We start from the raw sequence: 27,855 nt of genomic DNA, 5'->3' as shown, positions 1-27,855 counted from the left end.
TCAAAGCACCATAACCAGTACAGTGCTATCTGCGTGACTTTAGCACCCTTAGTGTAAGGAGTCTAATGGTGTCCCCAAAATCAGGACACCGGGGAACAAACTCAGGATAGTGGGACAGGAAGCTGGAATTCAATGTTTGGTTATTCTCAGTGTTCGCTGTTAAAACTAATGGAATATTTTGCTGCTTGTTTCTGTCATAAAACTTCTGACCCACAATCATGGTGTTCATATAACCCCCATGGTATGCAGCATTATTACTGAAACTATGTTACACTCCACGGGTTCCATCACTGAGCTATGAATTCTGTCAGTCCCTCACCATGGAATGTTTGGCACTTAGTGTTCATACAGCAGCATGATTGTCTTAGACCGGTGTTTATCCTACTTCCGGTTTCCTGGATGCTGAGCGCTCACTGACTCCACAGGCTGTCACTGAATCCGCGCATGCGCATTTCGAAGTAAATACCGCTGTGTCTGCGCGCTATGATGACGTCTAAAGTAACGGACGTTCTGCTACAGATAGTTCCTCCACGTGAAGTAGCGGTATCTGACTGTGAAGCCGTCCGGTCGCGGAGCCCAAGCTATCGGAGGGCAGCATGAAGGAGACTCCGCTTTCTAACTGCGAGCGGGCGTTCCTGCTCCAGGCCATCACCGAGAAGAAGGTGTGAGAGCACACAGCGTGCTGCTAATAGGGAGAGCTAGCCCTGCACTGCCTCTATATGTATTATATTACCATATTTTATAGCTCTGGAAACCTGCATGTAATACACAGTGTGCTGCTATTAGGGAGAGCTAGCCCTGCACTGCCTCTATATGTATTATATTACCATTTCTTATAGCTCTGGAAACCTGCATGTAATACACAGTGTGCTGCTATTAGGGAGAGCTAGCCCTGCACTGCCTCTATATGTATTATATTACCATTTCTTATAGCTCTGGAAACCTGCATGTAATACACAGTGTGCTGCTAATAGGGAGAGCTAGCCCTGCACTGCCTCTATATGTATTATATTACCATATTTTATAGCTCTGGAAACCTGCATGTAATACAGTGTGCTGCTATTAGGGAGAGCTAGCCCTGCACTGCCTCTATATGTATTATATTACCATTTCTTATAGCTCTGGAAACCTGCATGTAATACACAGTGTGCTGCTAATAGGGAGAGCTAGCCCTGCACTGCCTCTATATGTATTATATTACCATATTTTATAGCTCTGGAAACCTGCATGTAATACACAGTGTGCTGCTATTAGGGAGAGCTAGCCCTGCACTGCCTCTATATGTATTATATTACCATTTCTTATAGCTCTGGAAACCTGCATGTAATACACAGTGTGCTGCTAATAGGGAGAGCTAGCCCTGCACTGCCTCTATATGTATTATATTGGAAACCTGCATATAATACACAGTGTGACAGGTAGACGGGAGTGTGGCAGTTATTTCCTCTTCTTAGTTAAAAGGAGTGTGTGTGTGTGTGTGTGTGTGTGTGTTACCATCCTCTCCTCCTCCCTTTTCATCTTAAAATTCTATTCCTATCACCAAAACCATATACCGCTTATTTCATTCTTTTGTATTCGTTTACAATTCTCTCATTTAGAAGTATCAACCTTCTCTCTTTAAGATTTCAGTCAGTGATTGAATTACAACTTTGTCAAGTTTTAACCTTGTAAAGCATAATGAGTAAAAGTTTTACATCAGCATGTTTTAGCTTTGATATTTAGCCGTATATTCTGAGCTGGAAAAGCATGTAAGGGAGTTATAACAGCAGGAGGATCACTGTTGGGCACCATGTTATATCTATACTGCTCTGCCTAATTAGGCACACAAAGTATGCGTCCCTCTTGATCGCATTCATTTTGCAATCCCTTTAATACAGATCAACTGTGTGGAACTAGTTGACGCTATATAAATACCAATAATAATAATACATCACTGTGCCGTTAGAAACCGATCCCCTTCCAGGTGAGAATCTTTATGAAATACACAGTGACTATGTAGGAATTTCTATGAAATTTCAACCCAGTCCAGACCTATACTAAGACAAAGTAGGGACTACATTTTCTCTGTATATTTACTACACCAGGGAATTGGCTCTCTCGTGGAGGATCTCGTGGGATCCTCCATAGACCTCAATGCTCTACTCTCGCGCATACACGTGCCAGGAGCTTAACTGGACACCCAGACCACTTCTGCCCATTGGGGTGGTCTGGGTGCCAACTCCCACTACCCTTAACCCTGCAACAGTAAATATTGCTGTTTTCATAAACTGTAATAATTAAATTGCAGGGTTAACTCCTCCTCCAGTGGCTGTCTACTATACAGCCACTAGAGGGCACTTCCTGGTCTATAGCACAGGTTTTCTGTGCTATATCGTCGCTGGACGTCCCTTACGCTATGTGAGGACCTCCAGCATCAATAAAAACCCTCATAGGAAAGCATTGCCGTGCATGTGCATTAGGTATCATCCTGCCGGTGGCCGCGCATGCGCAATCGGTCTCACTGAGGGCGGGGGAGGAGTGTGGGCAGACCCTAAACCACCGCCGAGGGACATCGGCGGTGGTCTCAGGTAAGTCACTTAAGTGGTTTTCACCCCTTCAGCAACATGGGAGGGAGAGGGGGGACCTGCAGTGCCAGGAAAACGATTTGTTTTCCTGGCACTGGAGTGTCCCTTTAAGAAGACTTGCTGGGGGAAGACGGCGGTGCCTGCGAGGGACAGATTTAGGTAAGTAAATCTCACCTTTACCTGCATCCCTATCCACCAGACGCCCAGCAGCAATGTCTCTGTCAGGGGTCTTTGCAAATTCTGTAAGTCTTGTGACCGTGCTGCTTTAAAAACAGAACTTTTTCTACATGGCAGAAATTGCTGGACTGGAGAATTGAAGTCTTCAGCCCAACCATAACCAGACCTTGGCTGTTTTAGCGTAAGTGTTACTGTTAGTATGCAATATGCTAAGTTTACTGTTTGGGAAAAAAATAAAAAATAAACCTTAAAGGGAAACTATATAGCTGACGGCGAGACCTAATGCGCATGCGCGGCAATGGCTGCACTCTCATTAGCATTTCCCCATAGGAAAGCATTAATCAATGCTTTCCTATGTGGATTCCGGTGACGCTGGAAGTCCTCATGGGTAGCTTGAGGATGTCCAGCATTGTTTAGACTACCAAAAGTCGCCTAACCACCCGTAAGTCCCTCTAGTGGCTGTGTGGTTGACGGTCAATAGTGGATGAGTTAACCCTAGCAGGTAATTATTGCACTTTATTAAAACTTAAATAATTGCATGCTCTGGGTTAAGCGTTGCGGGAGTTTGCACCCAGACCACTACAGAGCAACTGTATGGAATCTGTCCACCACAAATGCAAACTATGATTTACAGAGTGAAACCGGTATACCTGCTCTTTTAATTTGTGTGTGTGTGTATATATATATATAAAGATATATTTGATTCACATATTTAGTGCAATTTATTGTACAGTGTGTACTGTACCTTCCCAAAGACCAGCTGAGTGTCTTAATAAATTTTAGTTCTCAAAAATCTGAAGTGGCAAAATTAGCCATCAAAGTCCTACAGCATTTTTTTTTTACCAAAGTTAGCATTCAAAATTAATTTCAAACTTAAAAGGAAACTATAGTGCTAGAAGACCAGTTTTCTGAAGAGTTGTATGGAAGGGTTTATCACTTATCTGATTTCAGTGCTGATGTTCTTCGGCGCTGGGTCATGCTCAGTGAGCTGCAGTGATCTGTGTGCCTATAGTCTCCTTTAACCATTATTCAATGCTTTCCTATTTGGATTCCGGTGACGCTGGAGGTCCTCATGCATGGCGTGAGTATGTCCAGCGTAGTTTAGATGACCAAAAGGCATCTAAGCACCTGGAAGTCCCTCTAGTGGCTATCTGGTAGACAGCCGCTAGAGGAGGAGTTAACCCTGCAAGGTAATTATTGCAGTTGATAAAAACTGCAATAATTACCACTGTAGGGTTAAGGGTGATGGGAGTTTGCACCTAGAACACTTCAATGAGCTGAAGTGGTCTAGGTGCTTACAGTGCCCGTTTTATAAGTGAATTTCTTAAAATACATATTATTATTATAAATTAAGGTATATAATCCCTTACTTGGGCCCTGGATAAATAATTATCTTTTGATATGCATGAATGTCTGAGTAAAGGTTTCTAACTATTTCACCAATAGTGCCATTCGCAGAAGTGCGAATTCAAAGTGAATTTCAAATTCACAGTCAAAATAGCCAAACTGGAAAGAATTTCTAAGCCAGCTATGCTTACAATTTTGCTACTTTGGCTGTAAATGTGAAATACACGTTGAATTCTCACTTTAGTGATAAACCCTAAATGTATGTCACGTAATGATGTTTTGTACATGGATGCTGATTTGAAAATGTTTATCTTAATGCATATAGTAGCAACAGTAGAAGGCATAAGGAGGTTAATTCGCTAAAGACAATATTGTAATGAAGTGAAAATTGAATTGCAAAATGTTGGCAAAAACAGCATTTTCAAAACTTTTCAAACTTTGCCTTAGTCACAACTTGGCTATTTTTGCCTACATTTTGCTAATCTGTTAATTTACTACAGTTCCATGTTTAGTGAATCTCCTAAAAATATTATTGAGATTTAGATCTTTATTACCAGCACAGTAGCCTGTTATACTTGGGAAGAACTGTGTGTGTGTGTGTGTGTGTTTATATAACGTTTTTTTTTATTTTATTTCTTATTTTTATTCTTGTAGCGTCTTGATGGCAGACAAACCTATGACTACAGGAATATTAAAATTACATTTGGAACAGACTATGGCTGCTGTATTGTTGAACTTGGAAAAACCAGGTATGCTTTCTCCAAAATGAACTCTTGCTGTATAGAACTAGCATTTGACCTGTGAAAATTAAGAACCGTTGTGTATGATGTAGAGATTATTTGTTTACTAAGGAAACCTTTTTAATAAAATCTGTCTACGTACCTGCCTGAGAAATCTTTGTACTTCAATTCTTGCATTCTTCCTTTCCAAGATGCTTCTTATTTCTTTCTGATTTGGCTGCATATTTTATGCACTTATAAACCTCTTAGCATCAACTGACCTTATGTCAGGGCTGTTATATTATCGTAGAATTTGCATAATCATTCAACTGAAATGGTTAACTGCAAGTGTTTAAAATGTGCTTCGTACACCAGGAGTGCACAAATGCCTCTGAAAGAGTGTCATACAAAAATACAGTTTTGTGTAAAGTGTTCTCATTGCAGGATTAACTGCCGCTAAGGGCATACTGACAGCCAGCAGAGAGACATCCACCAAAATAATGGAGTAAAACTCCACAATTTTAATCACATGGTCTCAGACTATCTGGTGCAGTGTGACTTTTGTCTGCACATGCACACTAGCCTCCCAATGCTTTCCTATGTGAAAGCACTGGATTGGATTATCAATATCAATGATCTCAGCCAAAGAGGCAGAGTGTAACACGGGAGTACAGGACACACTCTTCACACACAAAGCTTTTCAGCAAGCTAAAGTGCTTTAGGGGTCTGGAGTGTCCATTTAAGCAAAGCTAAGAATTCCTTACACTATTTTAAAGTTTGGTAACAAAATGTAATCTAGTGTTTAACCCCTTAAGGACACATGACGTGTGTGACACTTCATGATTCCCTTTTATTCCAGAAGTTTGGTCCTTAAGGGGTTAAACAAGTATAAATGTGTGATGACTCGGTTGTCTTGCTACTCAAGTCATAATTAGCATGGTTTTAGTATATTGTATATGGTTTCTGTGATCATTCTTGGTGTAACTGTTTCCAAAATATAGAAAAGATATTGTTAAAATTGTCTAAAAATGTTTATTTTTTGTATTCATTTGGCTTTTAATTTAAAAAAGGGACCAATGTATCTAATTGAGATGTTTGGATGTAAGCCATATATAGAACAAAATATTCTATAATTACCACTAGGGTGTAGCACTACAGTAGAAAATTAGATTTAATTAGTAGTTTGAATCTTGGTGAAAACTGTTTATGCTAATGTCTGAGATGTATAAGGTATGCAGCAAAAAGATGAAAAGAAAAACCCTACTTGCATAATTACACCAGGGTTTATAAAGTATATACTTTGTTGTTTTTGTTTCAGTCAGTGAAATGGTTTGCCTTATCCAGACACCTGAACAATCACTAGCTCTTTAATACTCACACTATCACACACAACTTATTAGCCACGTTCACAATTTACCACCTCAAATACTCTAAAAATAAAAAAATAACTAATTATACTGACTCACACATAATTACATATCCAGCCATATACTTATATTCATGTACATCTGGTCTTGATAATGACCCTGTGGGGTCAAAACATAGATCATTGGCATGTTTAATTAAAACTGAATTTTATTCCTAGCAGGCACTATTTAATATTGGTTTCCATATTTTCTTAGAGTGCTTGGTCAAGTATCCTGTGAACTTGTTGCTCCAAAAATGAATAGACCTACAGAAGGAATCCTTTTCTTTAATCTGGAACTTTCATCTATGGCATCTCCAGGATTTGAATCTGGAAGGTAAGATATAATGGTCACTCGTGTAGTGTGGTCTGATGATAAATAGGTATACAACTGATTTTATGCACATAAAACCATTATTCAACACATGGCATGGTAAGCTATTCAGTTTTGTGTTGATGGGGTAGCGTGCTTATCAATAAAAAGAAAGAAAAGGGAAAAAAATATGTATGTACGTATGTATGATATATGTAAACAAAAATCTGCACACCAGTCGAGCCATAAGACTTGCGTTTCCCACAGAAATCACACGTTTGCAGTGATGTTACTACCTCAAAGGATTCTGGGTGGGCATATGCAAATGAGTTCATCAAAGAATCACATTTTTGTCTTATTCCATTTTAAACATGGATTCCTTTCAGTCTGTGTTTGCTGTATACAACAGATTTGAAACACAATATAGGAAAAGATGCAAACCCAGTGAACCACTCATGGACTGCAAAGCAAAAAACAAAAAAGGTTTGGTGGGGGAAAATTTTTTGAAAACCCCTTCCACCTGAAATCTGGATTTTGCTTCACAATTGCTGCCAAGGCTCAACCAACCTTATGCTGATGATTTGCATTAACAATGAAATTGCTGTCCATGAGTGGTTCACTAGCTTTGCATCTTTTCCTAAGTTGTGTTTCAAAGCTGTTGTATACAGCAAACACAGACTCAAAGGAATCCATGTTTAAAATGGAATAGGGCAATAATGTGATTCTTTGTTGAACTAATTTGTATATGTCCACCCAGCATCCTTTGCAGAAGTAGCATCACTGCAAATGTCTAATTTCTGTGGGGAAAAGCAAGTCTTATGATGTTGCATTTTTTTATTTATTTTTTTAATATAAATTATACTTCCCTAGCAACAGTAGAACAGCATAGGCACCATAACTACTTCAACTGATTGAAGTGGTTATGGTGCCCGTGGAAAAAAGATATATTTTTTTTTTATTTTTTTTTTACCTTGCACTCACATTGACACTTTTTTTTTTGTACACTGTTTCACTTTAATTCCCCTTTTCGTTATCCTGTCCCCTCTTTAAAGGGAGAAAAATAAGTAAAGTAGGCTGTCAGTGACTTATAGCCAAGATTTCTGTTTTTCTCTCTCTCTCTTTTCCATTATCTACATCTCTTTTGGGCAGACGCTCTATTTGAGAGTCTAGTGATTAATATATTTGACGGATGTGGGAGTTCTGTGGAATACTGTTGATATAATTATCCATGCATATGAGCCTAATATGCAGCATTCCTATTCTATTTCTTTTATATGATAGTTTACTACCTCATGCTTTGCACTCCATTGTTTGCATAATTCACGTGGAACTAGCCTCATGAAGAAAATGAAAATTAAATGGTTGGATAGCAATGTTTTGAAATCTTAAAAATAAAACAATGGATTGGGAACCAGATTTAAAACACAATTTTAAAAGGCTGATTTTTATATTTATTTTTAATATATATATTTTTTTTATTTACTGTTCTGTTAATGGTGCAACATGTTTGCCAGACAGGGCTAAATTACTTAGAGTTTCTAAGCGTTTCATAACTTTTGTTGTTGTAGGTCATCAGAACTGGTGGTAAAGTTAAACAGATTACTGGAGAGGTGTCTGAGGAACTCAAAGTGCATAGACACTGAATCCCTTTGTATTGCTGCTGGAGAAAAGGTGAACACAAGAACAATTTATAGCTTCTTAATTAACCCACAAATTGCTGTCACAGGGACCCGGTGCTTAAGGCTAGTAATGAATGTTTTGCTTATTGGGCATTGTCTGTTCCATTCACACTAACCGTAGTTAATTGAGGGGGTCTTTGTGTTTTGGAATAAAATCCTTAACCCCTTAAGGACCAAACTTCTGGAATAAAAGGGAATCATGACATGTCACACATGTCATGTGTCCTTAAGGGGTTAAACGGGACTTCATTGACCACTGTAAATCTTAAACACTTCATAGACTCTTGTTTTAACTTTGTAGTAGATATGCTCCCAAATATAACATGGATGTTTTCTTTGTGGGTAAATGAACAAACAGCTTGCAAAAGTTGAAGACCTTCTGTCTGCAGCCTTTGCATCCCCTCCCCTCTTTCCCCAGCACAGACTCTGTGTGCCACGGAATACACCAGTCAGAGGCTTTTAACTGAGGAGCCTCTTGCTGGAGCTGCGATTCGACTGGCCATTAAAGTGTAAGCTCAACTGCCACGTCAACAGTTTACCTTGCAGCTTCCAGCTATGCAGAATCTCTGAGACAGATATTTTGATGAACCCCTACATACTTAACCTTTAATAGGGCACACATGGGGTGGATGCAGCACAGTAACATGGCTGTTTTTTAATAGAGAAAAAAAAATACAAATACAAATACACAAAATTAAGTCATACCGTAAAACTCCCATTACTCTTGGGCGGCAGCAATGGCTGTATTCAAATCAACTCTTTCTATATAAAGATGATGGCTTCACTACATATTACATAATCCCCTTCTGCTCAAAGACTTCTAGTATATGCACATCACCCCTTTTAAAAATAGTTGGAGGTACAGGATTATGTGGGAAATCCCATCGGAGAGTGTTTTTTATATTTACTTGTCTCTTTTTTTGTGTATTATCTGTATAATGCATTAAAAAAGCAAGGCATCCTTTAATGTGGAAGTTGCTAAATCTGCAGTCTGACTCTGCTTTACAATTCAAAAAGGCACTGTTTATGGGGAAATGCTCAATTAAACCACTTTCACTGTGCTACCACCCGCTGGCTTATCACTCGGTAAAAATAACTTATATACATGCTTTTGTGGGAAACTGAACTTGGCCAAATATTCTCATTAAACACGTGGCAAAGAGTGTTGACCCAAGTACTGAAGTCTTAACACTACTTTGTACACTGGGAAACAAACCGGAAATTACTCACAAGGTACCTGTCCCAAATAGGCTACTGCATATTTGCCCAGACTCTTTAAACATCTGATGGAGATGTGGCAAAGAAGTGGGCACCCTAACACACACTTTTTGCAATTGTCCTACGTTAGACAATTTGTGGGCAGACGTTTGAGCACTCATCATAAAAACTACCACATTCACCATACCCGACTAACCGAAAGCATTGCTGCTGGATATATTCCCTGACACTATCAAAGGGCAAATAAGGTCCTCCTACAACACCTTAATATAGCCTCTAAAGCAACAAGTGCATACCATTGAAAATCTAAGAAAATTCTTTCAATTACAGACATTTGAATCTTGAGTGGACGTGGTGAAACAATACATAGAAATGAGTCACCATTTCCTAGGCTCCTATGACAAATTCAAGAAAGCATGGACTTTGTGGTCCTAACCAAACGAGTCTCCCAGAGAGGACCACTGGGGTCTCCCACTCACTCCCTTCTTTCCCATCACTCCTGCCTTTCTCCTGCAATTGAAGAGTTTGTACACCTACCCTCAATTACCAGAGACACACAGGGCCCTGACATATAGATGCACAGTTACAAGCAAGGGAATCACTGGTGATCAGTGAGTGTGCTTGCCACCTTCTGTTAATGACTTGTACATTTGTATCTGTGTTATTCCTGGTGTATGCTCCTCCTTCATCTTCTGTGATTGCCTTTAATATGGGAAAATCTATAAAGAATTAAACACTGAAAAAAATATATATATTTGTACTGAAGTAAAATTATTTTACCATACTAACGATCACAAATGTAGCAATGCAGTTAATCACTACTTACTTTGCTAACTTGATTAGTAATACGTAGTAATTTTTTGTACAATTTTTATTTTATATTTTTTTGTTCAAAACAAGGAACTCCTACGGATACTATTGTATGCAATTTATTTTACTTGAGAAGCATCTGTAAAATACTTTGGGATTCCTAATCATAAACTGTTTTGTTTCCTCAAAATTATAAGCAGCAGAGACATGTGATAAGATTTGGAATCTCACATAATCCACTTCCTTTGGTATTGCCTTATCCATTATTCAATTCATGAGAAAAAGGAAAATTTTATTTCTACTTACCGTAATTTTCTTTTCCTGGTCATAGGCCATGGCAGCACAACAATGGGTAGCTCCTCCCTATCCGTAACCAGACAGGAACCTAATTAAAACAGAAGGTATAAGTAACCCCTCCCACCCTCAGTCTTGTTTCCAGCAATATCTCAGGGCGGGATCTTTGTGCTGCCATGGCCTCTGACCAGGAAAAGAAAATTACGGTAAGTAGGAATACATTTTCCTTTTTCCTGGCCATATCCATGGCAGCACAACAATGGGTAATACCCAAGCAATAACCAAGGGAGGGAAAGAAGTACACAAGACTTGCAAAATATAAATGCAAATTGACAACACACACCTCATAAGGACATTGGAAATGAAAAACTGATTGCCCACTATTGGCACATTAACTACTTCGCAAATTGACCAACTCAAATGTTCCAAAAGAAAGAAATGTTTGAAAATTGATTGAGGACCAAGCAGCCGTTTACCTACAAGTTCCAGGGAAACTTAGCCACTGATGCTCAAGAGGGAGAAATGGCTGTAGAGAGCAAACAGACCTTTAGTACTGTAACCCCTAGGGCTTAGTAGCCTAAAAACAGCCAAGACTATCCATCTGCTGATGGCTTATATTGAGGTTTGAAGATCTTTATGGTCTATTAGTAAAGATAAATCAGAAGAAATCCAGAAAGCAGATCTATAGAAACAGATCTTAAGACCTCTATCTAGGACAGGAGGAAAATGTTTTATTACTGACTCTCTACATTCTAATCAATAGGCTTTAGATATATTGTGGAAGACAGTAATGGGTTTTCTGCAAAATATTGCTTGAAGATCTAATATCCTTCAGTCCATGCTAATGTCACCGATTAGAGCTAACTTAATATTAAGCAGTTGTGGAGAGAGATACTCTCATGGTTGAAAGGGGTAAAGATTTCAGAGCCCTAAAAAAGAACAGGGAAGAATCCACAGGGAGCAATGGTTAACTGTGGGAGCATATAAATACAGCTGATAGAAATTTAGATACTTCCATATCAAAGCCCTTCCACGAAAAGAGAGATCAAAGAGTTCTGAGACATATATCTCTGAGGTGATGTGGCTAATTCCTAGATGAGTCCTGAATTGAAGACCTTAGAACCTCCTTGGTAGAGTGATCACTAATAAGAAATAGACCAGGAAAAAAGGCTTCTCAACTCTGTAAGGTAGCCAAGGATATACGTTTTCCATGGCCTTCAGAAGGGTATTAATTACTGTAGTTCAAAAACTCTTATATTTAAGCCCTTCTTACAATATCGAAACCTTCAGAATGAGGAAAGTAGCACTGGACCTGATGTAAGAGGGAAGAACTCTTTTTTTTGGGAGATCCCATTGAGGTTCTGAAGAAGATAAGTGGAAACCATGGACTGGGTACCAATATGGAACAGTCAGGACGATTGATATTGGCTCTTGCAACCTATGCACAAGAGAAGTGTTGGATGTTAAGGGTGTCCCTTTCCTGAACGTATTTGATTTTGTTTTAAATATGTTTATTGGTTTCGCAACATGCGTCTTAGTGCAAACATATTTTTATTTAAGCGGGTAAATGCCTGCGCAGAGGCATAGTTTTTAGGACTTCTATAAGTAAGTGAGCTGTTGCCTGCGCAGAGGCAGTTTAATCGAGTCATCAGTTTTACAGCAAGTAGATTCATATTTGGACATGTGCGTTTTTGTAACATTTGCAATGTTAGTGTCCTGATCATGTGTTTATGCTATCTGATATGATTCAGGTTTATGTTTAGGTTCTGTGTGTCAGTTAGTTTGGGTGATTGCTTGGGCGTTGTATCCTACAATGCAATAATTAGGCAGTTAACTAGGCAGTAGTATTACATAATTGTAACTAACAACCTATCGTCTTGTCCTTGCTGCTAGGTCGGTTGCTTATCGAGCTGTACTACCCTGCCCAATTTCAAGTAAGACGTAGGCACACAGCATCTAATAATCATTTGGCATTGAATAAAAACATAGCATTAAGTCCTTTCTGCCTAGTCTGATTCTTATCGATCTATCTTGCATTTTTATATCCAAATAAAATATATTCACAAACACATTACACTAGATGCATTGTTAGTGTTTAGTCTGTTATCAGTCTGGTTTAGGAACTCTAGGGAGCAGTGGACATGCTTAACTGGGTAATCTAACAGTCCCTGAATTCTTTAAAGACATACATGTTTATGCGAACGGCTTAGAAAGTAAATGCTTATGTGAAAATAAAAAATGTTGACTGTAAAGCGGCAGTGTGGCCTTGTCAGTCCGCTTGGCCGTCAGGGGGGAGTCTCTCATGGCACTGCTACCACACTGTCGTCTGAGCGCTGCTTTTTTTGCCATTTTCAGGGCTCCGGTCGGGAGGCATAGTGTTCTGCTGCCTCTCAGCTCGGCGCCCCCCCCAAAGGATTTTCATAGGAAAGTTAACCTCCGCCCTTGTGACATCTTATCAGATCTATGGTGGAGAACCTGGATCAAAACTCTCTCTGCTGAGGAAATAGGATAGTCTGAAGAGAGCTGACTATGTCGAACTGTGTTCCCAGCTATACCTTGAACTGGGAGGGAGAAGGTTGACTACAGCAGACATTCATCCTTTACCATGAAGATGTAAAAGTGTAATTCTACTGCAATCTGAGAAACATCTGGTGATGTGAGGCAAAGGATACATGGCAATACGCATCCTGCAATCTATAGACATCATCCAATGAACTAGGAATACTAACTTTATAAAGAAGAATATTGAAGAATCCTGTAAACTAGAATGGATCTCCAACACCTGCTGTTAGAAACAGATTATTTGTGTTATAGTTGCTTTAAAAAAAAGAAATTAATTTCTCTCAATAGCTTCCTCTAATTGAAGGGAAGCCATGAGATTTACAAAGCATCTTTTTTACCTTTTTCTCTGGTAGAATAATGGTTGAGATCTACCATACTCTCTTCCTGGTGTGAAATACCTTGGTCCGAGAAGGAAGGTAATGAGTCTTTGGATAAAGGGTCTCCTGAACCTTAGGTGTTGAAGTAGGCAAGCTTTCCTGCCCTCTGCAGTTCTCTTGATCCATTAATATAGGAGGATGCATCTGTGGGCCCAGCTAATAGACACAAAGAAAGTCATATTTCTGATTAGAATATAATGCACACACATAGGCTTCTTAGCTACAGACTATTTCTGGATTAATTACTTATAAATTATCAACAGACAAAGGCAATTTATCTCTGATATGCTCCTCCAAATTATCCATACCAATCTTAGATCCTTAGAGATTGAGGTAAGACCTTACAGTAGTAGGACCATGTAAACTACAGGTAGAGAGGAACATTTTGCCAGTCCTAAGGACTGCATCGTCTACTTAGCAGCAGAGTCCCAGGTACTAGTGTCTGAAATTCCAATGGATGAAGACTGAGATACTCCCTTGTGTTGAAAACGTCTCTCAGTGTAGAACCATTCCTCCATTAAGGATCTTAAGGGGGACCGGGAACTGGAAAAGATACTCTACACCCTCTGACATCCGAAAAAAAGGCTTGAGGTAAAAGGACTCTGGAAATCAAATGGTCCACGTGAGCAGATTCTGGAACTACTGAAATAGGCTGAATATCCTCATCTGATGATGCCATATCTATGAATGTATCCATCTCCAAGGATTCTTCAGAGTATTAATTCTGGGAATTGTCCAGAGGATCCAAGCTGTAACAAATATTATGACGTCTTGAGATACCTCCTGTTTAATATTGCATAATACACGTGACATGGGTACATGGGCCTGTAGCCAGTTTCAGACAGTCTGTGCAGAGATTTTACTTTTACAAGGCTCTCTTATATGCCACACAAACAGTTCTTTAGTGTGACTTCCCTTGTATGATCCGGATTATTTTCTTTCCGTAGAGCTATCATCATAGGGAATTCCAATTATGAATAGGCACTCTTTTGTTTAGCAATGACTAAGTCTGTCCTAGGGATAGGACAGGAACAAAAAGACTGAGGGTGGGAGGGTAGGAGGGGTTACTTATACCTCATGTTTTAATTAAGCTCCTGTCAGGTTAGGGATAGGGACGAGCTACCCATTGTTCTGCTGCCATGGATATGGCCAGGAAAGGACAGCTTATACCCCTGCGCCACACTTACAGGATATATAGTTTAACATATTTTATTAGTCCCATTATATAAAGTAGGGTAATTATACACACATTTGTATAACATGCCAAAATTATACATGCTTTTTCTTCTCTTCTCTTATTTATTTATAGGTGTGGCAAATACGTGTCGACCTTCATTTGCTGAATCATGAAGGAAACATCATAGACGCAGCGAGCATTGCTGCAATTGCAGCACTCTGTCATTTCAGGAGGCCTGATGTGTCTGTTCAAGGTGAAGAGGTCACTGTGGTGAGTTCTAAATTATAAATGTAACTTTTCCATAGAGCATGAGTCCTTATCTAAAGCGTCCATGTTTTTTTACCTCGTTGTTAGAGTGAATAATGTGCAGAAAGTACGTTGTCCTACAACCTTGCACAACAATTCCCTAAATGTAATGCATGTGGGCACCAATGATTGGGTTATCAATTATAAATTCAAATAAAGTAGACCTAGTATTTAATGTCCTATTTGGTAAAACGGTTATCCACCTTTCTGAGTGTGATGATGCACACATAACAAGATATAACTAAAGGCTAGGCATCCTTTACTGATGAGTTGCTAGAAGATCTTTTAAAGCAAAGCAAACTTTTGTTTTTTCTTTCTTTTCTATATTTGAATTTACCTGTAAAAAGCAGTGTTGAACTAAAGTAGTTATCAATATCCTGTGCATTATTTATTTCTTGTTTTGTACACTTGTACTTCTTAAAACCTACTACACCTTGCCATAATGACTGCCGAAAACAAAATATATCTTAATTCCTCCTGCAATATGTTACCAGGCAATCTATGCCAGCTTCCTTTAACCTTTTAGTCTTGACAACCCGGAATGATGTGCAAATGGACTATTGCACTGCACTGTTAAATTGTCAGATGACACCTAGATTATGTAAGAGTGAAGCCAATAATCTGCAGTTTTTCTCTCTCTGTAATTCTAGTTCAATTTTCACATTTATATTTTTTTTTAGTACACGCCAGAGGAGCGTGACCCTGTTCCTCTCAGCATTCATCACATGCCAATATGTGTCAGCTTTGCATTTTTTCAGCAAGGGTAAGTAGAGGTGTGTGTGTGTGTATATATTATATAATGCATTTATTTTTCCCATTCATTGACTACAGTCTGTTTTGCATTTGTAATCGCAAAGCAGTGACCGTGTACTAAGAGCACAACAATTTGCAGTTGTCCGGTATTACGTCTACTAATAGAGGTTAGAGACACCTGCGAAGATCACTGGGCTGCAACCAGGAAGCCGCTCTAGGGCTGCTAGAGCGATTACATTGCAGAAGCTACAAGGACATGTGGGTGTTTAATGGATGGCTTTATTGGATGGTATTGATTTTGTGTGTGTGTGTATGTATATGTGTATGTGTCTTTATGCCCAGTGCTCAGCTGCGCAATATACACCAAAGGATAGGTAGACGGCACTCGTGGTCTTGTAAAGTGAAAATATTTTTTCACTTTACAAGACCTAGAGTGCTGGCTACCAATATTTTGATATATCTGGATAAAATGTTAATGTTCAGTTAAATGAACGTTTTATCCAGATTTTCCTTTGGAATTTGCTGATCAAAACTGCATTCAGACTTTAACCCCTTAAGGACACATGACATGTGTGACATGTCATGATTCCCTTTTATTCCAGAAGTTTGGTCCTTAAGGGGTTAAAGAGTAACCCTGGTCGGGTCTATCTCAGCTTTACAAACCTACAGCTAAAAAAGCAGCATTGGAAAACCAGAAAATATACTTTTATACAGCTTGTGGAAAAACATAAACTGGTCATCTTGGGTGTCCCATGCAGCCATTGTGACTGGGGGGGAGGGGGAGGTAAAAGATCTCTGGGCACTCTAACATCAATCTCTAATGTTGTAGACTACTCTATTTAACTTTTTCCTTGTAATCTAAAGACTAGGTGAATTGCAATATCTATTGGGCCAAAACTATATTTTGAGGTGGCATTGAGATCTTTTTGTTTTATTGTAGTTTAGCATTGTGTCACTGAACCTTTTCTTTATATTACTACCTCTAGGATTTAGTTACTTTTGTGGTAGAGTCCTGAAGTCTTTAATTTATTGAAAGTGTTGACTTAAACAAGGGGGGGGTGGTAACCAAGATAGAAAATACATTTGGGCAGCTACATACCAGCAAGCGATTTATCTGATAGAAAAAAATAACTAAACATATATAGCATGTGCGCTCCACAAATAATTAGAGGAAACAAATTTTAGAAAATGCTTTCAAGAGCAACTATCCAGATATGCTTCCTAATCTGTGTCACACTGCCCAGTGTAAATTGTCTACATACAGTAAATGTTTGAGAAGGGGGTGCGTCACTTAGGACCAAGTCATATCAATACCCCTGCTTCCTTGTGTCTGACCCATTTAAATTGTCAATAGGTGATTATCTTCTAGACTCTAAATCCTTGTGTGTGCCCTCTGGGTGTGTCTGTAAACAGCACCATCACACAGCTTCATAGAAAAAGCACCTCTTCATTTGTAAATCTTGTATATCCAGTGGTGTATTTGAAGAGTTCCATTCATTTAAATATAAACTGATCACATTCTGAGTACATGTGCACAGTAGCAGGTTTTTGATTCATTGAATTGACTATTGGCCCTTTTTTTATTTTTTGTTTGAAAGAAGTAGTTTATTTGCTGTTAAATCTAAGTGTAGAGATGTAATCCTAGTGTATGTGATCTGTCATGTAAAATCTGTTAAACGTTTTGTAACCGTTTTGTTTTTAATGTTTGGCTTTAGGACATACTTGTTGGTGGATCCCAGTGAACGCGAAGAGCGGGTTATGGATGGGCTGCTTGTGATCGCTATGAATAAACATAGGGAAATTTGCACCATTCAGTCAAGTGGAGGCATCATGTTACTGAAAGATCAGGTGATATAATAGTATGGGCACACTGGCTGCACAGATTATAGGGAAAACTAATCTACATATAAGGATTTCAAGAAAATAAGTTTGTTTTCATTCACAGTGTCTTGATTTTAAATAGTATGAACACATATTCCCCACGGTTCCATTCTCTGCCCCCTACTATTCACATTATTTATAAATGATCTGCCTAATGTCTGCAAATCTCAAATGTAAACATGTACGCAGACGACACAGTAATCTATTCAAGCAAATCCAATCTACCGCAGCTTGAGGCTGTGCTCCAAGACCAATTTACAGAGATAGAAAAGTGGATCACAAAAAAACAAACTCTTCCTAAACACTGACAAAACTGTCACAATGATCTTTGGAACAGTACTTAAATTACACAATTCCCACCTATCCATCAAAACAAATTCAAATGGTACACTGACCGCAGTCCACTCTTTCAAATACTTGGGTATGTTGTTAGACCCCAATCTATCTTTTGGCCTGCACATAGAAAAGCTTGCATCTAAACTTTATCCAAAACTAGGTGCCCTGTACATAAACAAATCCTGCCTAAGCTCTACAGTAAAGGAAAAGATTGTACAACAAATGCTGATGACAATCATTGATTATGGAGATGTAGTATATGCATCTGCACCGCAATCCCACATTAATAAACTCAACACATTGTATAACTCGTTCTGCCGATTTGTGCTACAATGTAATTACAGGACCCACCATTGTGACATGCTAAAAGAACTAAACTGGCTGTCGCTGAAATTCAGACGCACCCTTCATCTTTCCAGCCTTGTGTTTAAGAGCTTTTCTGGGAAGCTCCCACCGTACCTGAGCAGAATGCTCTCCTCTGCTGTTCCCACCTCCTACCCAGTATCAGCACTTTATTTAGTCTACAGCAATACAAAAAGAAAGCGGCCCGTTCCTCGTTTTCCTACAGAGTGCCGCAATTATTGAACGACTTCCCGCACACTTTCAAATCTTCCCCCAAGCCTAAAGTCCTTTAAGAGATCCCTCTCTACATTCCTCAAAACAGAATGCATGTGTTATGTTAGGTTGATTATATATTTCCTACCTGTTCTATGTTAAGTTTTGTATTCTATTGTACCCTAATGTATCAAGACAATGTTTTGTGGACCCAGGACATACTTGAAAACTAGAGAAATCTCAGTGCATCTTTCCTGGTAAAATATTTTACAAATAATAAAAAAAAAAATATTGGGACACTTCTCTTATGCAATTAAGGTGTTTCAATCAGACCTATTGCTACAGGTGTATAAAATCAAGCATGTAGCCATGCAGTCTGCATTTACAAACATTTGGGAAAAAATTTAGTTCTGCAGAGCTCAGGGAATGCAAGCATGGTATTGTGATGGAATGCCACCTTTGCAATAAGTCAGTTGAGGAAATTTCATTCCTGCCGAGATATTCCATGATCAACTGCAAGTGGTATTGTTAGAAAGTGGAAGCATTTAAGAACAGCACCAGCTCAGCCATGAAACAGAAGACCATGTAAAGTCACACAGAGAGGTCACAGAGTGCTAAGGAGCATCAGCATTGCTGATTCCAAAGCTGAAGAGTTCCAAACTTGCACTGGCAATAATATCTGCACTAAAACGGTTATTCCAAGACGAGCAGCTGCATGCAAGCATCAGATAGTGTGGTGTAAAGCACGCCACCACTGAACTCTGGAGCAATGGAAATGTGTTCTGTGGGGTAACAAATCATGCTTCTCTGTTTGGCAGTCTGATGGGCGAGTCTGGATTTGGCGGATGCCAGGAGAAAGCTACCTGCCTGACTGTATTTCCTGTACCAACTATAAAGTTTGGTGGGATAATGGTGTGTGGCTGTTTTTCAGGGGTTGGGCTAGGCCTCTTCATTCCAGTGAAGGGAAATCTTAATGATTCCGCATTCCAAAACCTTTTGGACAATGCTATGTTTCCTACTTTGTGGGAACAGTTTGGGGGAAGGCACATTTCTATCCCACCATGGTCCATAAAGACATTGTTGGATGAGTTTGGTGTGGAAGAACTTGACTGGCTTTGACCTTAACCCTGTCAAACACCTTTTGGGATTGACTGGAACAGAGATCGTGAGCCATGCCATTTTTGGATTAGCTAGCACCAGTTCTTTGCATATTGGACATCTGTCGTCCGCAACAGGCATCCAATGGTGGCACAACTCCAATGTCCTCCACTAAGCCTGTCTTTCCAGACATCCCTCACCTTCAACAAGGAAATGGATGTCAGCAGAGAAGAACTGGCAAGCAGGGAACACATGGCCTCGGCAGTTGTTTTGGAGGGGGGTTGTGGATAGGACCAAAAACAGCAATTTATTGAAACACTGACTTTTGGTTAACATTTCCGTGCACTTTATATCTTTGACTATTGACCTGTACGCTATGAGTTTGAGTAAATTACCTCCTATTATCTGCTATATGTCCATTAATTTGAATCTCTACGAATACTTTGCCTTGTTTTTTTTTTTTTTTTTTTCTTCTTTCTACTGTTTTACCTAATTGTGGATATGTGGTTTTAGCAGTAACTGTTGGTCAATAAGTTTTTTTTTTGCTGCCAGTGTGTATTTATAAATGACATCCTATGTCTGTATCTTTCACCATTCATGGTACAAACAGGTTTTGAGATGCAGCAAGGTAGCTGCAGTGAAGGTAGCAGAGATAACAGAACTAATACAGAAGGCTCTGGAGAATGACAAAAAGGTCCGGTAAGTTCTCTGTCAATGCTGCATTTCCCATTCTTGCCATAACATTAAGGTAACTATGATAAACAACTCATATTTTAAATAAAATACCAGTTTAGGACACATTTGCTAATAAAAAGAAAAACCACAAGCACAAATGTACAATTAAAGCGAACTCTAAGCACCAAAACCACTGCGATTTATTGTAATGGTTACAGTGAAGGTGTTTTGGAAAACCGTTTTGTCACAGTTTTCAAGCAGATTGACAGAAAACTGGGCACTCCCATTCCCCAAAACACTGCTGTCTTGAATACTGCCTTGACGTAACTTAGTTTCACCTCCTCCCTACGCATACAGATCCTATCGTATTTGAAAAGCAATTATAGTCTGCGAGTGCTGGGAGCATGACACAGTGCGATTTTTTTATTTTTTTTTTTATTTATTTATTTTTTTTAAATTTATTTTTTGGGCATATTTTTTCCATATTTAAATGCACTTTCACAATTATTAAAGGACCACTATAGTCAGCCAGACCACTTCAGCTAAATGAAGTTGTCTGGGTGCCAGGTACCCCAGGTTTTAACCCTGCAGCTGTAAAGATGGCTGTTTCATAGAAACTGCTATGTTTACGTTGCAGGGTTAATCCATCATCTAGTGGCTGTCTTCCTGACAGCCGCTAGAGCCGCTTCCCCGAGGTAGCCCGGCGCTGGAAAAAGGTAAGTGGCTGAAGGGGTTTTAACCCCTTCAGCCCAGCGGGCTGGGGGCCCTGAGGGTGGGGGGGACCTAAGGATTATATAGTGTCAGGAAAACAAGTTTAATTATTTTATATTTTTTTATTTTATATTTATGACTGACATATGCAATAGAATTACAATAATTTTGAGGGGCGGGGCTTGCCATCGCATGGCACCAGACGCCATTTCTACAGTCTCCCAACTGCAACCACTAAATCTGGGCAAAATCCTTGAAACGGGCACCCATCCAGCCCTACAACCCACAGAGACGGGTTCAGAACAACAACAAGAGGCACCGATAGATGCCGTTTTTACAACCGCACAAGCTCCCTAAGCGGAAACGCAAAACCGGGGCCTACCTCACGCCAACGATCCGGAACCTAGAGGAATTCCTGTTCCGACCACGGACAGAGAGAGAGGGGCACCCACTACTCCCCACACCTACGGAACCATCGGCTCTCTCAACGGCAATGGGGCGCAAGTCCCAAAAACCAGCCGCTGACAGCAGAGATATAGGCGCGCTGCTGCAACGCCCGGCGCAGCCACGTCCTGCTCCTAGGCCCACGGGATACGACCGGGAGTCGGACCACACTCCCCATATAGAGCAGGGCGGTTCAAAGGCCCAGCTGGCCATGAAGACCACGCTGACAGCAACCTGAAGCCCCAGACGACACTGCACCTGCCACCAAAGGCGATCTCAAACTCCTACTCGCTGATATACACAGGCTCTGGGCGGCTGACACTGCCCTCCTCGAGACGGAGGTGCAAACGGTCACAGACCTGGTAACTGCCTCAGAACAAGACGTAGTGGAGGTCAAAACACACCTGACAACGCTGGAAGAACAGGTACAAAACATACAGCATCACCAAAAACTCATGGCACTTAAAATGGCGATTTATAGAAGACCGACAAAGGCGAACACATATTAAAATTAGAGGAATCCCACAAGCAATTACAGCAGAAGAACTGCCAGACTACGCTAGGCGCCTCCTGACCAGTATACTTCACACGCAACTGCTAAGAAACTCACCATAGATGGAGTCTATCGGCTCCCGACCTACACACACATGAAATCACCAGCAGCTCGAGACGTCCTCTTAAGATGCGTAACAGTACAGGACAAGCTCCATATCATGGCGGCGCTTAAGGGTCGCACACCGCTGTCCTTCAAAGACTCAGAACTTACATTCTACCAAGACCTATCTAGAGCCATACTACTGTGGCGTAAGTCATATGGCCAAACTGCCACTCAGTTACGCGCTGCAGGTGTAGCCTACAGGTGGGGAGCAGGAGGCTCCGTGGAAGTTACCCATGCATGGACAACACAAGTCCTCACATCACCTGAGGAAGCAGCCAACTACCTGACAACCCTCGGCTTGTCGAACCAGAATCCGAAACACCGCAGAGAGAACGGAGAAAACACAATCGCCTCCCCTCACGCCCCGGGAACAAGTGGACTGGGGTCTTAGGTTCCATGGACACTAACCCACTGGCAAAACCCAAGGTTGGACCATGTCGGACTATTTCCCACGCTACCCGCACCCTAGCGAAGGAGAAACCGACAGAAGTTAACTTAATGTTTTATGTTTATAATGCCTTTCATTATGATTTATTGCTTCTTCTCTCGTCTGACCTGACTAACTCACAGACAGACACTCAGGTACCCAGACCTAGAATATCATGAAGACCGGACAGCACCGATGATGCCCGAATGCGAACTTAAGCCCCACAAACACAAAGCCGCCACCCCCATGGTTAGGGGTAACCAACCTCAATGCTGAGGCAGAACAAGGCGAGACACCCCCAATGACAGCACGACCCAAGGCCCAAAACACCAGAGATGCACACAATGCCTACGCAACAGGCTTAATATACTCATAGCATGACAGATATAAGCATTGAAGCCTGAGCATATATGACCATCCAAACACATCACTGATGCAAGCCACCGTAATGCTGTTAAGCCACCACGCCTGCCCGGCACGAATACCCTACCAAGTCCAGCTAGTCCCATAGTAGACTGCAACGAATCACACAGACTACATAGCCAAACATCACACAACGCTAAACTAACCTCACTGTGACTAACCTAACTGTTAATTTCCTGTTGTTCCTTATTGGAAAATGTGCATTTTACCTCTATGCCATGTAACTACCTCTCTAAGCATATAATACCAAAGCCTGTCACCACCTGACATGGCGGCACATAATTGTTTGAAAAAGCTATGCACAACAAAATAAAGAATGTAAAAAAAAAAAAAAATTACAATAATTGTATTTTATTGTGCCGAGCTTACTTTTATTATTTATGTTTGCTACTTTTATCCTTTTGGGTTGGTGTATAGGAAAGAAGGTGGAAAACATGGTTTTGCAGAATCCATACCAGATCAGCGAATAACTGTCCTTAAAATGGAAAAAGCCCCTGTAGATACATCAGATGTGGAAGAAAAAGCTGAAGAAATAATTGCCAAATCTGAGCCTCCATCAAATATGTATCCTTCACACCAACTGTAATTACTGTTGCCTTCCTATGTGACTTTTATTCTTAAAGTAAACCTCAGATGATCAGCCTCAGATGATGTGGGGGAAAAAATGGTATCTTTGAGTAGACATGTACTTGGTTTACTCTATGCATTGTGCTGGCAAAATTCTCAGCAAGTTGTTAGAATAGAATCTATGAGGGGAAGCTGTGCGTCCAAATAATGGCACACCACAATTCTTAGCATCACATGTACTCTGTATGCTAAAAACATGAACTCAAAAAGTAATGGCCGTCAGTATTGCTTTAATGAGCACGAACATTAAAACTACAAGTTTGCTAGCAGTGTCACTGCCTTTTAAGGTGACTTCCTTTCATATATTTTCCATGACAGGTGCAATTTAAAGGACCATTGTAGACTAGTGTCCATTCTATTTTATCCCTGGCTTCCTCTTGGTTTATAGTGAGAGTGCTGAGCTGATCCCATGAAGTCCTGTCCAACGCTTTGCTTTGAGACAGTTGAGCAGGGTTTTGGAAATGTCTGCACTTCTAAACATTGGAATGCAGAAAGGCAGAACCGAGGGGTCTCGTGATCTCATGGTCTCCACAATTCTATTTTCCAGCAATTTGAAGAAAACGTACTAAATCTGCATTAATAAAAATGTCTGTTTATAAGCATTAGAAATTAAGATTCATGGTAAGTTTTTGGGGCTTAACCTTAACTGTCACTAGTGTATCCAAACCAGTGATTTGGGCAGAAGGCACTGCACAGATTGGAGAGGGTCTCGAGAATGCATGGGGGGAGCTTGAAGAATCAGAAGATGAGGAGGAGGAGGAGGAGGAGGAGGAGGAGGAAGAAGAAGAAGTGGATCAAAAGGATGAAATTGCTGCAGTGGCAGAAGAGGAACCATCTTTGAAAAAGAAAACCAGCAAAGGCGAGTAATAATTTATATGTTCGCAAGCCCACTATTTCAGTGATGACTTTTATATATGCAGAAGGCTAGTAAAAACCCTCTATACAGAAATTATTTACTTACAAGTAATAAAACCATTCTCATATTCCTCAGATGATGTTATAATGCTGTCAGACAGCGAAGAGGAGGAAGTCCTAATTTTACAACCTGATAAACCATCACAAACCAGGTAAATACCAGCACAAACTAAAATTAAAATTCTAAAGTGTACTTGGACCCATTGAATAAATATTATTTCAAGTGTATTTACAAAAAAGAAATGTACTATTTAATTTTTACTAATCTCAGGTAACTGTGTGAAATGTAATATTTAATATAGGCACTTTCTTATCCCTCAAGGATACAGAATCATAGACTTTCTAACTAGCTGTAATGTATTCCAAACTAGGTTAATCCTGAATCGATCTGTTTGTGTTTGGGGCTCAGATCACGTTCATGCAAGGGGAAAAAGACTGATACAAAAGCTAGCCTTTGGTTGAGTCAGAAGGTCCAAAGACCTGTCAATTAGTGTTTTAGTGGGGTTGGAGAACAGAGGGCATACATGAGCCTACTTAATAGAAGAAAAGCTGTAGGACCACTCAACACCCAAAAAGCACTTCAGTTAACGGAAGCAGTAGGTGCTTGCCTTCTCCCTATTCCTTACCACAGATCATCACAAAAGCTCTTCTTAGATATACCCCCAATGAGACAACAGGCAGCAAAAAATGAATGCATGTTGTCAGTAGGGTTATATCTATTAAATAGTGACCCTCCACAAGTAGTTGTAAAGATTGCAAAACAAAAAATGTGAAGTGTCATTTTTAACACGAAATTTGTTGCACGTATCATGTAAACATATCATTGGATTGGATGCACGTATCATGTAAACATATAACAAAGCGATTGCTTTGTGGACAAATTTAAAAATGTTATTTATGTAAATTTGCACCATTGTTATTTTTCACTTTTTTGTTCATTCTTTATAAAAATATTTGGGAAATGAAAAGCTTTTGAGAGCATAGAGTGTCCTTTATTTTGTAATATTTCACAGTGTTTGCCATACTAGTATAAAAGCTAAAATGCTAATTTTTTTTATCACATACTATAGACGTGGCAAAAAAAGATACATACAAAGGGTCAAATATTTGCTTGTAGGTATTTGCAAGGACTCTGACTGTATTACTAGCTGTACAGTATACAAAAAAATTGCAACAGAATGTAAAAATGTTTATATTTATCAAATAGAGGTATTTAAGACAGCCATAGCAATCTTTATCGATATCTGGACTGCGAAATGGTAGAATCCTTGCACGCACACACCACCCTCTGCCTTCCTCTACCCATAGGAAAAATAGCAGTGGTAACACCAGTTCCCTCCTTCTTCCCCCTCCCCAAAAAAGAAAATCCAGCCTAGGTGACTTGCCTACATGAAGTATAGTAGTAAAAGGTCCAATTAAACTCAAGTTTCTCCTCCATTGGTCTACTTTATGTTGGCTTTATCACATGTCTGATCTTCAATTTCTCAAATGCTATATTTCTTTTTTTCAGAAAAGCTGCAGCTGTCGCAGAAAAAGAATCTGCTATTCAAAAAAAGACATCCAGCACGAATAAGAAAAAGAAGAAATCCAATCGATAGTGTTTGTTGTTTATTTTTCTGCAGTCTATTAGTACCTTGTCTTCTTTGGTCAAAGGATCCCAGCAAGTGAGATGTTTCTTCCATTAAGTGAAGAATGGGAAATGTGCTCTGTATAAGTAGTTAATTTGGCCACATGCAGAACAAATGACCGACACAGGTTTGATCTCCAAGGACCATAAACAAGTCACATTTGGCCTGCTAGGCTTATGTATTCAACTATTGTGTGTAGTTTATTGCAGTCTCTGCGCTTTCAGCCTGCTGCATACACTACCCCAAACTCAGTTTATTTACTAAATTGTGACTTGTGGTCAGTTAATAAAGTGAAAAAACAAAATGAGGAAATCAAAGGACGAGAAGAAATCTTATCTATCTTGCAGCGTGGTATATCAAAGTCAGTCACTGATTAGAAAAGATTTCACTAGAGCCGTGATTCTTTTAGCACTGCCAGTGTTGACTGGACCTAAATAAAAATTGAATGAGACTGGTTGACACTGGATATTTGTCAACTATGTTTCCCTATTTTCCAAAGTTAGCCATTGCCATATTTAATGAGACACAATAGGCATCAAAACAATGTTGGCTTAATGAAGGAGTTTTGGTGTATAAATCCTGTCCCTGCAGTCTCACTGCTCAATTTTCTGCCATTTAGGAGTTAAATTGCTTTGTTTATAAAGCCATAGTCACACCTCCCTGAATGTGACTTGCAAAGCCTTCCTAAACACTTCCTGAAAAGTGAGATTGAATGTTTAAGCTTCCTTTATTGCACAGTGTGTTTATTTAGAATTTATTTCCTGCTCTGTTAATAGCCTTCTAAACAATAGAAGAGCCTCCTCTTTGATTTAGAGGGACACTATAGTCACCAGAACAATTACAGCTTATTGTATTTGTTCTGGTGAGTAGAATCATTTCCTTCAGGCTTTTTCCTGTAAAGTCTTTTCAGAGAAAAAGCAGTGTTTACATTACAGCTTAGTGATAACTAGATGGCTGCTAAAGCTGAATCCTTGGGCAGTGTCTCCACCCACTGTATGCAAACTCTCTGAACTTTCCTCACAGAGATGCATTGATTCAATTCATATCTATGAGAAGATGCTGATGGGCCAGGGCTGTGTTTGACTTGTGCTGGCTCTGCCCCTGATCTGCCTCCTTGACAGTCTCAGACAATCCTATGCGGAGCCATTGTGATTGACTCAGACCACCACTTCTGCTGTTGTGAGCAGACAGAGGCAGCAGCTTCAGACTTGAATACAAGTAAGATTTTACTATATTTAGTGAGGGGGCTAGATGGTCGTTTTAACACTCTATAGGGTTCCTTTAAAGTTCAATTTACAGACGGGGAAAAAACTTTTACAAGTTAACATCTGATTGAAAATGAAGAGAAATTTTCATGGAGTAGAATCATGGCTAGGGCTGCATGTACAGACAGTAAAAGTGATTTAACTCCTAAATGGCAGAGATTTAAGTAGTGAGCATGTAAGGGCATCTATCCATAAAAACTGCTTTATTGCGCTAAAGGTGTTTTGATCCTTTAACTGAAAGGATTCCACATGCTCCAAATGATAAAACAACTGTATTATTACACTGTGATGTTTGGTAGAAAGCTATACTGTTTATATAATCTTTATTTTTGTAAATTCGCAAATCTGATGGGGCGATAAATAGGGATGCTCGGAGTGAACACCAACTTACGAGCTGAATTATAATAAAGTTTTTGGTATTGAAATTCTTCAGCATGATTTGCCTAAATATTTTATTGATGTTTGCTTCTCATCCATGCCAGCAATAAACAAAGCCTTTCTTTATCTACAA

The 27,855-nt window shown here is 39.7% G+C and overlaps 1 protein-coding gene across 1 annotated transcript; it reads left to right on the top strand.

Annotated features, from left to right (window-relative positions):
- Positions 1-477: 477 nt before the first annotated feature.
- On the top strand, positions 478-27,855 carry EXOSC9 (exosome component 9). The gene is made up of 12 exons (XM_063458246.1): positions 478-662; positions 4,743-4,837; positions 6,430-6,549; positions 8,094-8,196; positions 14,775-14,912; positions 15,629-15,711; positions 17,417-17,549; positions 20,182-20,270; positions 23,327-23,473; positions 24,193-24,395; positions 24,528-24,603; positions 25,962-27,855. The coding sequence occupies exons 1-12, from the start codon at positions 597-599 to the stop codon at positions 26,047-26,049; spliced, it is 1,341 nt and encodes a 446-aa protein (XP_063314316.1). The 5' UTR covers positions 478-596; the 3' UTR covers positions 26,050-27,855.

This window comes from Pelobates fuscus, chromosome 6 (genome assembly GCF_036172605.1).
Source record: "Pelobates fuscus isolate aPelFus1 chromosome 6, aPelFus1.pri, whole genome shotgun sequence".
Classification (NCBI taxonomy): Eukaryota; Metazoa; Chordata; class Amphibia; order Anura; family Pelobatidae; genus Pelobates; species Pelobates fuscus.
This window is presented reverse-complemented; position numbering and strand designations above follow the sequence as displayed.